General features: G+C 43.5%; 6 protein-coding genes across 6 annotated transcripts; 3 read left to right on the forward strand and 3 right to left on the reverse strand.

Moving 5' to 3' along the window:
• Nucleotides 1-33: 33 nt before the first annotated feature.
• PHALS_09965 (related to siw14-protein involved in actin filament organization) lies at nt 34-904 on the forward strand (the record flags this gene model as incomplete). The annotated part of the gene is made up of 5 exons (XM_024725307.1): nt 34-166; nt 223-380; nt 446-547; nt 615-731; nt 797-904. 5 exons carry the CDS (start codon nt 34-36, stop codon nt 902-904), a joined length of 618 nt encoding a protein of 205 aa, XP_024576097.1.
• Nucleotides 905-1,009: 105 nt separating this feature from the next.
• On the reverse strand, nt 1,010-2,246 carry PHALS_09966 (endonuclease iii--gpd superfamily base excision dna repair; the record flags this gene model as incomplete). The annotated part of the gene is made up of 5 exons (XM_024725308.1): nt 1,010-1,162; nt 1,224-1,338; nt 1,409-1,649; nt 1,719-1,842; nt 1,908-2,246. 5 exons carry the CDS (start codon nt 2,244-2,246, stop codon nt 1,010-1,012), a joined length of 972 nt encoding a protein of 323 aa, XP_024576098.1.
• A 443-nt stretch (nt 2,247-2,689) lies between these two features.
• Nucleotides 2,690-3,330, forward strand: PHALS_09967 (GST, gst; the record flags this gene model as incomplete). The annotated part of the gene is made up of 4 exons (XM_024725309.1): nt 2,690-2,827; nt 2,890-3,002; nt 3,061-3,176; nt 3,260-3,330. The coding sequence occupies 4 exons, from the start codon at nt 2,690-2,692 to the stop codon at nt 3,328-3,330; spliced, it is 438 nt and encodes a 145-aa protein (XP_024576099.1).
• A 268-nt stretch (nt 3,331-3,598) lies between these two features.
• Nucleotides 3,599-5,690, forward strand: PHALS_09968 (Transmembrane transporter protein, chloroquine resistant; the record flags this gene model as incomplete). Its single annotated transcript, XM_024725310.1, has 12 exons — nt 3,599-3,679; nt 3,782-3,879; nt 3,942-4,020; nt 4,091-4,165; nt 4,237-4,349; nt 4,413-4,490; nt 4,545-4,589; nt 4,653-4,815; nt 4,879-4,959; nt 5,029-5,405; nt 5,548-5,556; nt 5,663-5,690. The coding sequence occupies 12 exons, from the start codon at nt 3,599-3,601 to the stop codon at nt 5,688-5,690; spliced, it is 1,227 nt and encodes a 408-aa protein (XP_024576100.1).
• Nucleotides 5,691-6,409: 719 nt separating this feature from the next.
• PHALS_09969 (uroporphyrinogen decarboxylase) lies at nt 6,410-7,771 on the reverse strand (the record flags this gene model as incomplete). The annotated part of the gene is made up of 3 exons (XM_024725311.1): nt 6,410-7,330; nt 7,413-7,464; nt 7,524-7,771. The coding sequence occupies 3 exons, from the start codon at nt 7,769-7,771 to the stop codon at nt 6,410-6,412; spliced, it is 1,221 nt and encodes a 406-aa protein (XP_024576101.1).
• A 3,589-nt stretch (nt 7,772-11,360) lies between these two features.
• On the reverse strand, nt 11,361-12,184 carry PHALS_09970 (uncharacterized protein; the record flags this gene model as incomplete). Its single annotated transcript, XM_024725312.1, has 2 exons — nt 11,361-11,861; nt 12,038-12,184. 2 exons carry the CDS (start codon nt 12,182-12,184, stop codon nt 11,361-11,363), a joined length of 648 nt encoding a protein of 215 aa, XP_024576102.1.
• Nucleotides 12,185-13,952: the final 1,768 nt, after the last annotated feature.

The raw sequence follows: 13,952 nt of genomic DNA on the forward strand, positions 1-13,952 counted from the left end.
AAAGTGTCACGTTTTGACCAATCCAAGAACCCTATGATATCGAGGTTAGCATCGTCGCTTGTAGAGGACCCAGCTCAAGTCAAGGGCGTGGAGGAAGAAGATAGTGACTATGAGGAACTCATTCCACCTGAAAACTTTGCTATGATTGAAAAAGGACTCTATCGAAGTGTGTAGTGCAATCGAAGAATTATGGAATGATCGCTAATTTGGTTTTTTTTGTAGGTGGATTTCCAAAGAAAAAGAACTTTGCATTCTTGAAAAAATCGCTGCAGCTCACGTCCATCTTGACGCTAGTACTGGAAGACTACCCATTGGCTAATACGGAATTTAATAAGATGCATGGTATCAAGCTACTGCAGTTTGGTGTTCCAGGCAACAAGGTCGTTCGGCGTAATGTTGTTCAGATTTAATGAAGTGACAGAATGACGAATTCTATAACCGATAGGAACCATTCGTGGACATTCCAGAAGACGGTATTGTAGCTGCTTTAAAAGCTGTGCTGGATAAGCGTAACCATCCGATGCTGATTCATTGCAACAAAGGAAAGGTGAGTCTGAAATGATCTTTTTCGTTGTAAGGAAAGCAGTATTATATGATGATTGTTTTTCTTCCAGCATCGCACCGGATGCCTAGTCGGTTCATTGCGTAAGGTACAGCGCTGGGCGTTTAGTTCAATATTTGATGAATATATTCGCTTCTCGGCACCTAAGCCCCGAATGATGGATCAACAGGTATGAAGATGTTTATTTACCAACATTGATCTATATTTTCATTTGCCTTTGATTTTTGTATAAAGTTTATCGAGTTATTTAAGACTGAACGGGTTACAGAGGAAGAAACTTTGTCAGAGCATCTTCCAGATTGGCCTGGTTTGAATTTAATTAAAGATCGACCATTTTACTAGCACCAAACATCGACACATTGAGTCTCTGTATTAACGATAAATGGACAAGTGATCATTAAATCTTATGAGGGTATACAATTCTTTTATTGACTCCTGTTAAATATACTATATCGCAGAACTGTTAGCTGACGGACAGATCCCGCGAATTTTACATTCGCTGCATTTTGGACCTCGTGGAAGACATATGGTCTGTCCAAAACCAACTAGCAATGGATTGATGGTACCCCAGTGTTCTTTCGGAAGCCAATCTTCAAGCTCCTGTCATATTAAAGATCATGTCATATTTGTTGTATTTCATATCTTTTGCAAGAATTCTTACCGCTCTAGTCTTTTCAGGGTCTTGAGACTTCGGATTTTTCGTGTTCCAAGTCTGAACCCACTTAAGACGATTCGAGATGCGATGCACATGAGTGTCTACGCAAATTCCCACAGTTCTAGAAGCATCACCACCACCATTAGAATGTCGACAAATATAGGCAGCTTAAAACTTGAGATCATAAGTACGTCTTCCACGCGCAGGTCATCACGAGGGTCGCCATCTTCGGTCCGACCCCGGGAAGTGCAATTAATGCTTCGTACGTATTCGGAATGTCAACAAAGTCCTTTCCGTCTTCTTCGGCTTTCTTTGTTAAAATACTTGCTGTCTGTTTGATGTACTTGGCTTTAAGATTGAAAAAACCGACGGGTCGAATCAGTAGTGCAAGCTTTTGTACGTCAATTTCAAGCATCGACTCCACCGACAATCCTAAAGAACTCATTCGACAATTAGTCCAAATACTACATGAATGATCAATGCTAGCCTTTAATGTTTCACCGTGTTTAATAAGACGATCCATGGCGGCTGCATTTACCGGATCTTTAGTCTGGCTACTCAACATGGCAGCAATAAGTACGTGGAAACGACATACATGAGGAGGTAAGCCCTTGATAAAGAAGGTCTGTATTTCCATAGAAAATTCAGCTTTTTCACTCCATCATAAAACTTAGGTAAGTGGCGTCACACCTCACAGCCGAATTTGTCCACCTCGGCGTCTTTCGTGACCCGCATCTGTTCAATTCCTCGTAACAATTCTCTCCAGTCGCTAGGCTCTTCACGAATGATTCGCTCCTTAATGCCAGCTCTTTTCTTAATTTTTTTCGTGGGAGTTAACTCGAGCTTTATGCTAGCAACATCGTCTTCTATTCTGCGGCGGCGGCGAACTGGCTGCAACGGGGATACTGGGCGCGTCGATTCGGCTTTGATACTAACTGGCTCCTGCTTGATACTTTTATTAACATTTTTGACAAGTTCATCCGTGAGGCTGGCAGCCCCGTTCGTATGGACACTGCCGCGTAGACGCATACTTTGAAATTTAGTTAAGACAGCAAGTTGTCGGATAAACATCCTCAAAGCACCACATGCATTCTGCAATTTTTGGCCAAAAATACATGCTACTTGAATTTTTCTGAGATCATACAAAAATAACTATAACTTTGACGTTTTTATCCGTTCGAATATCTGATTTTTCTGTTAAGCTAGCAAATTTCATGTTTTTTTTTTGAAACACAAAACCGGTTTTATAAATGTGCTTTTCTAGTATTTATAATTTTAAAGTAAAGCACGAGGTTTTTTTATTAAACATTTCTTTCACGAGCTTCTAATAATACTGTTGAAACTATACAGAAAACATAACGGACTAAAAACGGTGAATTCGACGGGACAGACAATAAGTTGGGTTTCCGTATGCATGCATAGAAAGAATAACATTTCTTCAGAGACACAACAAGACTAGAGTAATACCCCCAATGTCGGCGATTCAGGTAGAAATCCAGCGTGCCCATGGTTTTGTGCCACTTCTTGTGGTGCTTGTGCTGTTCGTGAATCTCTGGGCTAGTCATAAGGTGGGCAAGGCTCGTAGACTATACGGCATCCATTATCCGCAGGTGTGATCGCGTTGGGACTTTTTGATTTGTTGTCTTGAGCTAAGTGTTGCTATGGCTATAAGATGTATGCAGAGCAGAGTGACAAGAATGCCAAGGCATTTAACTGCGTACAACGTGGTCATCAAAATTTTTTGGAAAATATTCCGCTCTTTTTCGCGTTGAATCTGACATCGTCGTACGTCGGATTTCTGAATTCATCACAATTATCTGAATTCAATTTCTCTTGGACGCAGAGTTTATCGCCCCGAGATCGCGGCTATCGCTGCCTTTGTGCGAATCCTTGGATTTATCGTGTACATGCGCGGTTATTCGTCTGGAGATCCGAAGAAAAGATTGCAGGGTTTATTTGGTGCGTACTGTTTTTGGGTGTTGCTGCCGAATCTAAGCCAAAAATGTTCAAATTTTCCATGATTGTGCATTTCTTACCGCTAGGTTACATCGGTCTTCTTGTTATGGTTGGTTTGAGTGTGGAAGCAAGCCTTCGCATGTTTGGACTAGTATAAATGCTTCCTTTGAGGCGAATGACAACAGGGCAGATATCAAATGTTCTTTTTTATTCTTGATACAGTCTTTTCTCTTCCGCTTATTTCAGAACGTGAACGTGAGCAAAAGAAAGAGCCACAGATTAAAAATCTGCTAAATCATTTTCTTATTACTTTATCGCTGTGTGGTGCACATTAGATATTTACTTATCATCTTTTGCATTGAACTTTCGCAACCAAAGCAAGACGGGCTGCTATCAGGGGTCTTTGTCCCTCATACAGCCGTATCATGGCATTCAGCACGCCACCATTTATTAATTTAGGAATTGATGCCAACACTGGCAAGTCTTATCATATATGCTCTCACAAGGTACGTCCTCCGCCGAGCTAAGCGCAGTGATCCCAAATTACGGCGTCCTGGATTAAACTGCTTAGTTATTAACGCACAATAAATGCACTTTAAAATGCACAGTCGTTGCTGTCATTCGGTGCAATTTTGATGCTGCTGGTGGCCATGTGTTCGGAAAGATTTCTTTTTAAAGTCATGGTGGACCGAATGGAATCGTACAGGTAAGCCACACTATTCAATTGCAGAGATCATCAAAGTGGCCGACTTTTTTTTCTTTGACTAGATACTTTTTATGTCAGCTCATAACATTCATGTACATTCCTCCGATGTTTTGCATTGTCAGCTACAAAGCGACACATGAGGTGAGTCGCACGATTTGATGATAATGAAGTGGCAGAAGACCATAATAACGAAAGAGTCATGTGATTGCAGAATCTTTTAGAAGATGATAGAATGGAATTTCCAAAAATTCACTTTTTGGTGATGGGGCTATTAGATCTGCTTCATGTACGATTCAGCTGCTAAAGAAAAGCTGATATGTATTGCGGTGTTGCTAAATAAGTGTCAAAATGAATCAGGGTCTGATGCTGTACATTGCCGGTGGCCGAACAGATCCGACTCAAACGCTTTTGTTTATGCAAGCGTCGATCCCGATCTTAGCGTGTATGTCGGCTACGTGCTTTGGCGTCAGGTTAGAGCGTTATTTTGAGAACTCGAACAAATGTTCTTACGACATTTTGTTGATGTATGATAGATATACACGACTTCAAGTTATTGGCATGCTCGTTATCTCGGGAGGACTTTGTCTCTCATTAATTTCTTGTTTTGAAGAGTACGTTTGGTTGTGGTACTACTAATTGCTAAAGGTTTTAACGTAAGTATGAAGCATTCATAGTAAGGAATTCGACGACCGGGAGATCGGCTGGAACAGGTGCTTTCAAGCTATTAACTAAAGTCAATTTTAGAAAAGAAGCTGACAACGAGTTGTCTGCAGTCTTTTTTATTTCTTTGCCGCCTTTCCGGGCTCAATATCGATGTTATATAAGGAGCGTACGATTCGGGAACAACCAGTGGACATTTCGTATTTAAACGCCTGGGTTTCAACAAATCAGTTTGTTGCAGGATTGCTGGCGGCTCCACTTGTCTTCGATGCTCAAGTAAGTTGTCTGAATAATTAAACGACGATTAATTGCAATTTTACATGATCCTCTTGCATTCAGTTTCTCCATCTAGACCAGTTATCCAGCGGTTTCACCTGCTTGATACAAGGCAAAAGTGAGATTGATACGGATCACTGCTATGTATGTTTTCTTAAGTTGGGTATCCATCCATCTAGTTTCTTTACACAACCATGTTCGTATGTCTACTAGATGGGATTTCCAATCTTACTTCTCTACGTTTTCAGCAATATTGCGGTCAATCTCCTGTTGCTCCAGCTCATCCGACTGACGAGCGTTTCAACCATGTCCGGATGCACGCTTGTGGGGTTTTTACTGTCATTCGTGGTCCTTGCGTCGTACCAAGTTGACCCCGATAATTTTGGTATCATCAACCTTCACGATGGCCTACGGAACTGGATACCAGAATCCATATTCGTTGATGTCTTTGCGTTTATGATAATATTTGCCGGTAAAGTGCTGTATCAATGGGACCCGGATCCAGCGGTGGAAGCAACAACTTTATCAGCAGAAGACAAGGAGGCTATGTCGTTACTAGACGGAGAAGGTGACTACGGGTTACGTTACACGTAAGAAATGATGAGTTTTTTTGGCTTATTATACTAGAGACAGGATTATGAGGGTGTTTCAGTCGAAGTCTTGGCAGAAATACAAAAGCCTATGGCCGCTTACTCGCCAATTTAGTTATAAATTCACGATAAAATCATAAAGTTCATTCAGGTATATCACTGTAATCTCCTAACCTTGTTGATTGTAGATGAAGATTTAGATTTGTTAAATGAAAAATCCTCTGAAAGTTGTAACGTTGCTTGTCTTGCCTTCTTAGAACTGTCGTCGAGTGTCAGGCATCATAAATTGGTGAAGCTGTTTTGCGCTTAGCAAAGAGCAAAAAGCAGTTGTCTGGTTGCGAAATGTTGTTAAGAAGTTGCAGCGTGGAGCAGATTGTTCAGGAGTTTAAGTCGCAAGCATTGACTCAAAACTTGTTGACGTACGTGATTTGCAAAAACGACTCATAATGATTTCTACAGAGGACAAAGGACAGAGTTTACGCGATTTAATGCGATGCTAGAAGTCGCATCTTGAAAATTTGTGAAGAAGCAACGACTTCATTTCAAATTGAAAGAAAATTGTCGACATTTTGATCGTTTGCAGTATGTTGAGGCCGTCGCGCACAGAACCAATCTAAATGAACCATAAGTGGAAGAGCAGATGGGTAGATGCTTTTGAGCTTGCCTTGTTGATTTTAATGATTGCGGCAGAGATGCAAACATGCACTCAAAAATACTTGGAAGAGCATTCAAGCAGAAACGCGAATATAGAAATGAAACAGCACCGAGGAACGAAGATTTTCAAAAGATGTTTGCGGCACTTTGAATCTTCTCATTTCCGGGCTAGATACCTTACTTTCGTATGCGTTTGCCAATGTAAATATTTGCTGACACAATTATATTCTACTCAGCCATTGAGATTCTTGGAAGCATAGTGCTCAGCATCGCCTCGTCATCACAAAGCATATGAGCTACCCATGGTTCTATTACATCATACTGCCCGCTGCTAACACTAAGTCATATCGTTAACGCGCGTTCATCTCTAGAGAAATCTGCTGCACTGCCTTGATAAAAGCATCTACATGGGCCGGCTTCATATCTGGGAAGCAGCCATGGCCTAGATTAGCCACGTACTTCTGTGTGCCGAAGCGCTTGAGCATCTTCTTGACCTCGTCGTAAATTATGTCAGTAGATGCGTAAATAACGCTTGAATCAAGATTTCCCTGTAGCGAGACGCGACCACGAGCTATTTGACGCACTGAAACTGGATCTGATTGCCAGTCAAGACCAATGCAGTCGTACTTTGTAGCTACAAGCTTCTCATACCCATACTGTGTTCCCTTACAAAAGCACATAAGCGGCGTGTTGGGAATCTCCGCCTTGACACGGTCTGCAATTTGGACTAAATACGGGTATACAAACTCGTAAAAATGGTCTTGAGTCAGCGCTTCGGCCCCCACAGTCTCAAACACCTGCAGCGCTTGGGCTCCTGCACGCTGTTGTGCCAGCATGAAGTTCACACATACAGTCGTAATGCCCTGTAGCAGTTTATGAGCTGCATCTGGATGCTGGTACAGAAATGTCTTAAGTAGAGCTTTTGTACGACTGCCGCTTCCCTCAATCATGTAGCACATAAGAGTCAAAGGGGCACCAACAAATCCAATGAGTGGCACTTCGCCATTGATCTTTTGTCGAGCCAAATTAAGGGCGTCCAGCATATAACCCAGTGTCTCATCAATGTCTGGATTTAAATTGAGCTTGTCAATGTCCTCTGGCGTACGGATCGGATCAGGCAGCACTGGTCCAATTTTTGGGACCATCTTGACAATCATTCCCATGGCTTGTGGAATCACTAAAATGTCCGAAAAGATGATGACCGCATCCATATGATAACGCCGCAACGGCTGCAAGCTCACTTCCACGGCTAATTCGGGCACTCCACACATCTATCATCAAATTTGAAAAGAAGTATCCATAGGAATAGTCATGTATTTGTCCATACAACATTAAGCAAAGTTATATTTGAACCGTAAAAAAGTCGTAGCCCATATCGCGAAGCTCACGAAATTCTGGCAGGTGTCTGAAAAGAAAAGTAAATGAGATATAAAAAAATTAAGCGAACTTGAATAAAAAAATTACCGTCCGGCTTGGCGCATGCACCACACGGGCACGCGCTCCGTGTGGTCACCACGTAGAGCACGAAGCAGTAGATCGTTTTTTAGCTCTGGTAATTCGTCTAATGGCACGCGCTTGAGTGGCGTCCGCGATGTGGGAAATGGAAGCTTTTTTTGGGGTTTCTTTTTCGTTTGCTGACGCTGTATGATGTATGCAGCAGCGGCTGCGGCCGAAATGGCCACGGCGAGTGACGTGGTCGTCACTTCACCCATTGCGATAGAGAAATACGATAAAAGAGAGATTTACTTTTTTTGCGGCGAAAACGCAATTTTGAATATTGTCTTTGCTTAACTTTAAATTCATCTGAAAGAACGAAAATTATGAGAGTAACCACACATCTTGCCCTTCGTCTCAGACTGGGACCGCGAGATACTTGACGCTGAGATGACGGTAAATGATCATGCTGTTGCGATTTGGCACATAAAGTCATTCCCAGGCATACATGCGATTTGAATGCTTGGTCTTACCAGTGGCGCCAGACATGTTTGGCGAGTGCTGGGTGCTGCGTGGCTTGCTTCTGGCAAATCAGCGCCAGTCAGGTATTGGTGCGTACATAAGAAAGGCTTATGATCTGAGCCAGACAACTACCGATCGATCGTCATCGCGCCACTCTATGTGAAAGTGCTGTCGAAAGCGCCAAATTATCGGCTACAAAGCGTGACCGTCGAGTTTAGCTTTAATTTGCAGCTCTGCTGCCATCTGAAAGTCTGATTCTATACATCCTGCCCTGGGCTCCTGTCGTCTGCACTGACTGCAAAATGTTTCGTCTGCATTAACTGCATAATATGTTGTCTGGATTTACTGGAATTTCTACCTCTGCTCGTTCTGTATGATCTGTCATCTGTTGACTTACTAAATTACCTGTTGACTACTGACTTACCGGTACCTATCCACTCGTCAACAAATCCCACGAACGACTGGGCGGTGCCGGAATCGACGGTTCGTTTTGACCTTCAAACACAATTTCGACGCGAATCACTCTCAGTTCATGTATCAGTGATACAGCGACGGAGTACTCGCCGCCTCGGGCTCGAGTGCACATCTCAAAAATGGGCTTCTCACACTAAGACTGCAGTTCATCCGCGTAACAAATGTGCCGAGAGAGCACCGAGGGGTATCCACTCTGCGCCAAGCTGCCGGTGTCAATGCTGCCTCTCTCTGGCGGACGCAACACGCTGAACTTTCTTATTTCCACTTCACTCCGACATGGTGAGTCAATGTAGTAGAGTCGGGCGTCGACATGGTAGAGAGCATTGGAGACTTGACGAGACAAGAGGGATGATCTTTTTCTAAAAGAGTGAGCAGCGTATGGTCATGAATCTGGTTCCATGTCAACGTTCAGCTGACTTACAAGTAAGCCAAAATTCAAAACACCATAGATAGCACCTGGTCATTGAATTAGTTACAGCGAATTTCCCGTCTGTATATGTCTCGAGTCTTTGAATTGTGCTTGCTGTCTGGCTTGACGGCAAAAGATAGTATGTGGCCTTCGAGACAGATTTTCGCACAGCGGCACTCGTGAAACTATATCGCTTGAAATATAAGCGAAGTATGAACAAAGAGATAAAGCAGATTATAGAGAGACCCACGTCGCTGCGACTTAACTTGTCTTGCCTCTATCGAGTGTTCCAGCTTTTCCTGTCTTGGTGTGACGAATGTGCTTACTACCCGGTCAGCGCATGCGGTTACTTCGTGGTCGCCAAAAGCGCCAACCATGCCAAATATGATAAAAAGACGCTTCCAATGCATTAAAGAAGCCCAAATTGAGTCTTTTGTCAGGTTTGGTCCGACCGCGCAAGATATTGCTACTTATCTTCGCGGACTTGCAATTCCAACTCGCATTCCGTCTTCTGCCAGTGCGCTGAAGGTTCTAGATTCTAGACGCTTCTAGCTAAAGCATTCATAAATGCGTTCACTGCTATCAATAAAATAGTGCGTGTTCTCCAAATGCACATTCGCATCGCAACCCTGAAGCAGATTCCTCAGTATGTGTCGCTGTTCATTTTTGCGTGGTCGGTATGGCTCAACTCCGCTCGGCCAAGACGATACGCGGAACAGATGATTAGAAGAATAGCAAAATTTTGGATGAGAACTGCTGCAAACAATTTGCGCAAAATTCACTCCATTCATCTGATGTGACTGCAGTCTGTGTCGGTTCAACGGAAGGTGACATACACCAGCACTCACCGGTCTCCACGAAAATTGTCGCTACCTTTAGTACTTCCAACGACACTTACTTAAAGCAACAGAGCTGATGGTTTATTCTATTTAAAACAAATGCTAACGACTCATCCGGGCTTCAGTGACTTCTATACAATTTCAGGTATCATCAGCGCAGGATAACGTGCGATCCATAATTTTGCGAGATTGCATCTGATCATAGAAATATTTTCAGCTTGTAAATGTTCTAAAAACTCGTAAGTTTCATATCTTTTATTCGGCTTGGACAACTCAAGTGGATCCAGCAACTGATGCGGTTCTGACAGCCTACAAGTTGATATTTACCGACTTACTCTTCTCAAGCTGTCCTCGTTGTCGAGAAGTTGGGCTGCACTAAGCAAACTGCATTGTCTCAGGCTGCACCCGATAGGGGGACAGGGAAACAGGAGGGGTGAGGTCTGTTTTCCTTGTACTTACGATATCCGATGAGCTTCAACGATTTATTTCTCGTGGCCGTCGACAAATATGTTCAGCTTTTGCCTCCTCTTAAGGTCTTTTTGGCACGGATTAATAGCGATATATGAAACATCGGATGCAGCTTTAATCCTTGCAAAAGTCCAATTTGATACGAAACTCGAGACACCTTCTTCTATACCGGAAAAGATCCAATAAACCTCGGCGCTAACTTCTTCGATGCGTGTATACCTTGTGGTTCATGTCCATGTTCCTTCTGTCAAGTAAAACATATCACCAATCTCAAAGCCTTGGGCAGGTCTATTCTTGTCGTAATAATGCTTTATGAGCTCTTGAGCTTCACTCATACGATCTTGCGCGACCTTAAGGAAGGCTTCTTGTCGGAGTAAGAATTCTCTTGCCGTTTGTCCAACTTCTTACGTTCTGGCATCGTCGGGCATGCATAAAATATACCCACGATCCGCTTCGAACGGTGATGTACCAATCGTAGCATGCACACGTCAATTGTAGGCAAGTTCTACCATATGATGAATTTTATCTTAATTGCTCTGGGCTAGGTAAACGACTCCAGGAAAATAATCTCTGTTAAAAGGGTTTGTACGTGTCGTTTGTCCATCCGTCTGTAACCTCAACGCTGATGACAGGTTATGCTGCGCTCCCATAGCAGATATAAAAGCCTGCCAAAACTTGGACAAAAATTACAGACACAAATGTCTTCGGAAGATCATGATCTTTTACATAGTTCTTCTTGGAAACATTCGCGATCCCTTTTGCGCTGTTTGGCGTATGAACTTCGCACGCTTGGTCAGATTATTCACGCTGACCATGATGGTATTAAAGTCATACTTGTTGGGAGGAGATGACAACAAATTCAATCGAAATGTCGATCCATCTACCTCGTGGTTCATCCAGCGGTTACATTAAACCCGGCGGTTTCACTTGTCTTGCTTTGTTGCGCTGACACATTCCACAAGCGTTGCATTAACGCTGAATATCATTTAGACCAACAGTGATTATCTCGTACTGCGACGTAGGTCCTATAAGACACGGGATGGCCTGCCGTTACTGTATCAAGAATTCGCAGATGATACAAATTCTCGAATCTCGTCATCCTGAATATTTAATCGCGGAAATTCATCTTCGCTGGTCTGGTGGTATAAAATACCATCATTGAGCGAGTAATGCGGAACCTTGTTCCCGAGCGTAAGCCTCTTGATAATTTGCTGCATGTCCTTGTTCCATGATTACAACTTCTTTGCAAACTGCGCGACGGTCATGTTGTTTGCTACCATGTTTGCCACAATTTTGCAATTTCGGCCGTATCAAGAATTTCCTGACGACTGACTTGTGCAGCTTTTTGCTCGAGCTCGGGGGGATTCTTGATAGCGCGTCTGCGACTACATTCCTTTCTCCTGGGATCCACTTGTACATGGATCGAAATTCCGTGTAATCATTGAACCATCGCGTAACGCGACGATTTGCTGTCTCCTGTATACTAACGATTTGACGATCAACGAGAAGTAACTTGTCCAGGAGATACACACTCAGTGTATTCAGCGCATGCGTGGTTGCGAGTAGTTCTGGGTAGTTCAACTCCCAGGTTTCATCTTCCGACCAGTAAAGGCAATTGGATGTTCCAACTTTTCTTCCTTTTGAAATGAGATTCCCCTAATTGTAAAATTTGAGGCGTCTATTTGAATACCGAAGGCCTCGGTGACGTCAGGGAACAGAAAACTAGTGGTGATGAAATCGTTTCTTTCACTTATCAAGACAGCGTAGTTGGCTCACATCAAGCTTGATAGCATCTCGGAAGTGTTTTCTCGTGATACATTCATGCAACGGACCTTCGAATTGAGTAAGATCTTTGCAAAATTTCGAAACGTAAACAGATGTCCAGTGAAAGCATTCTGTTTGTCTCTTAGTCTTTGGTACTGACCACTCGGTGATAATCTGCACCTTATCTGGGCCCAAACGAACGCTCTTGCGTCCATCGAAGTCGCCTAGACATGAAATCTAACTCGCGCAAAATTTGTATTTGGACAGTTTAATATGAAGTTTCTGTGCTTCATATCGCTTCAATACTTTGTCCAGCGCGGCAAATGCTCGTTTACATCTTCAGTCTTGATGTATACGTAAATATCGTCAAAATATATTTGGATGACGTCACGTTAATCCCTGAAACCTTTTGTAACAGCCTATGAAAGGTCCCCGGACTACCACTACGTCCCAAAGGGATGACGATTTTTTCAAAAAGACCAACTGGAGTCGAATAAACAGTAAAAATAAATTTGATTTACGCCCCGAGCCACTACTAGATCTTCGAATCTTCGTTAGCTTGTGACATTTGCTCTTGTAACTGGGCTTGCATCTGGGCTTGCATCTGGGCTTGAGCAGCTTGCTGTTGTTGCGTAATAAATACTAGCAACAGCAACATTGACATTGTACTTGGATCTAACGCTTGAGTATTCTGCGCAGCCGGAGCCGCAGCGTCCGTAGGAGCTACTTTATTTAGTCGTGCATTCGGCGCATTCATCTGACTTTGTTGTCGAGGACAAGGATTCGAGGACTGGCACTCAGCAGCTCGCGCAGCGGGGCTGCCGTAGCTCTTTGCTTAGGGGAAGCTAAGCTAAGGTCGCCGGTCTTCCGTTCTTTCGAAGAACAAGAACAAGTGTAGCAGATCGCAAGCCGCTACTTTCAAGTACTAAAGCCTTACCACGGCAAACAAACACTTTTGTTCAAGACAAAACTAAATTTAATTGTTTTATATGCGGCAGAGCCGCCAATATTTAAAATCTTAGGTTTTCCTAATTAGTAAAGTAATTTCTAATTAGTATAGCAAAACCTAATTTACATAGCTGTATGAATTACTACTGGCAATCCTGTCACATGGTGGCTTCTTGTTACGGTGTAGCCATCCCGCTGTGTTATTACACTAACTGTGTGATACACACCTATGTAAGGTCGCACATCTTGTGCATCCCGCACATTCTAAATGGTAAGTGTAACCCCGTTACACTTTCCCCCATTAAAATTAAGAATATACTCAAATCGCATTTTATAGTCGCCCCATACGAGGCTCGCGTGTCTGATACACTTTCACGTTCATAAGAATAGTTTTAAAACTTCTCTGCTTTATAAGCAATGCGTCTACGAAACGCAAAACACCTAACCTGGTAGCGAGGACGTCCGCAGGCAAAATTCTTCTTCATCTGCACAAGTTGCATCTCCGGGCAGTACGGCCGCGGCTTCACGGGACCCCAAGCCCTCGGCAACTGGGCGCAACACAACGCACCCGCCCGCGGGTGACGGATTTCCTCGTCAAGGATTCGGCGGCAATCGACTTTGAGTCGAAAATTCCTTAATCAGTATGGGATGACGAGGGCGATGAAGTGTGCCAACGGAGCGACGTGAGCCCAGCTCAATTTTGTGCGGACACCATGTCCGTCCCCCGACCTCTCGGCTTCCGGGGAAATTGGTATTATTACTGATCACTTTCGACGAGGAACAGGAGCAGCAACTGGAGGCTGCTCACATAGCAGCTCTTCTGCGCTCGTATCCATGTTCAATTTTAGACCCTCGTGAGGAATACGTCTGTCTCTCTGCGGATTCAGCCACTGAAGCAAAAGACGCGATCACTCGATCGTTAGGCGTCTACGTAGTCGGGCCTCCGGCCAGTACACAAGCTGAGCTCGATCAACGGATTGCTTTTAGGGAACCCAAGAGATCCCAATGATACCGGCTCGCCCCTGGCGAAACCGC

The sequence above is a fragment of the Plasmopara halstedii genome (genome assembly GCF_900000015.1).
Source record: "Plasmopara halstedii genome assembly, contig: Scaffold_444, whole genome shotgun sequence".
NCBI classification, from domain to species: Eukaryota; Oomycota; class Peronosporomycetes; order Peronosporales; family Peronosporaceae; genus Plasmopara; species Plasmopara halstedii.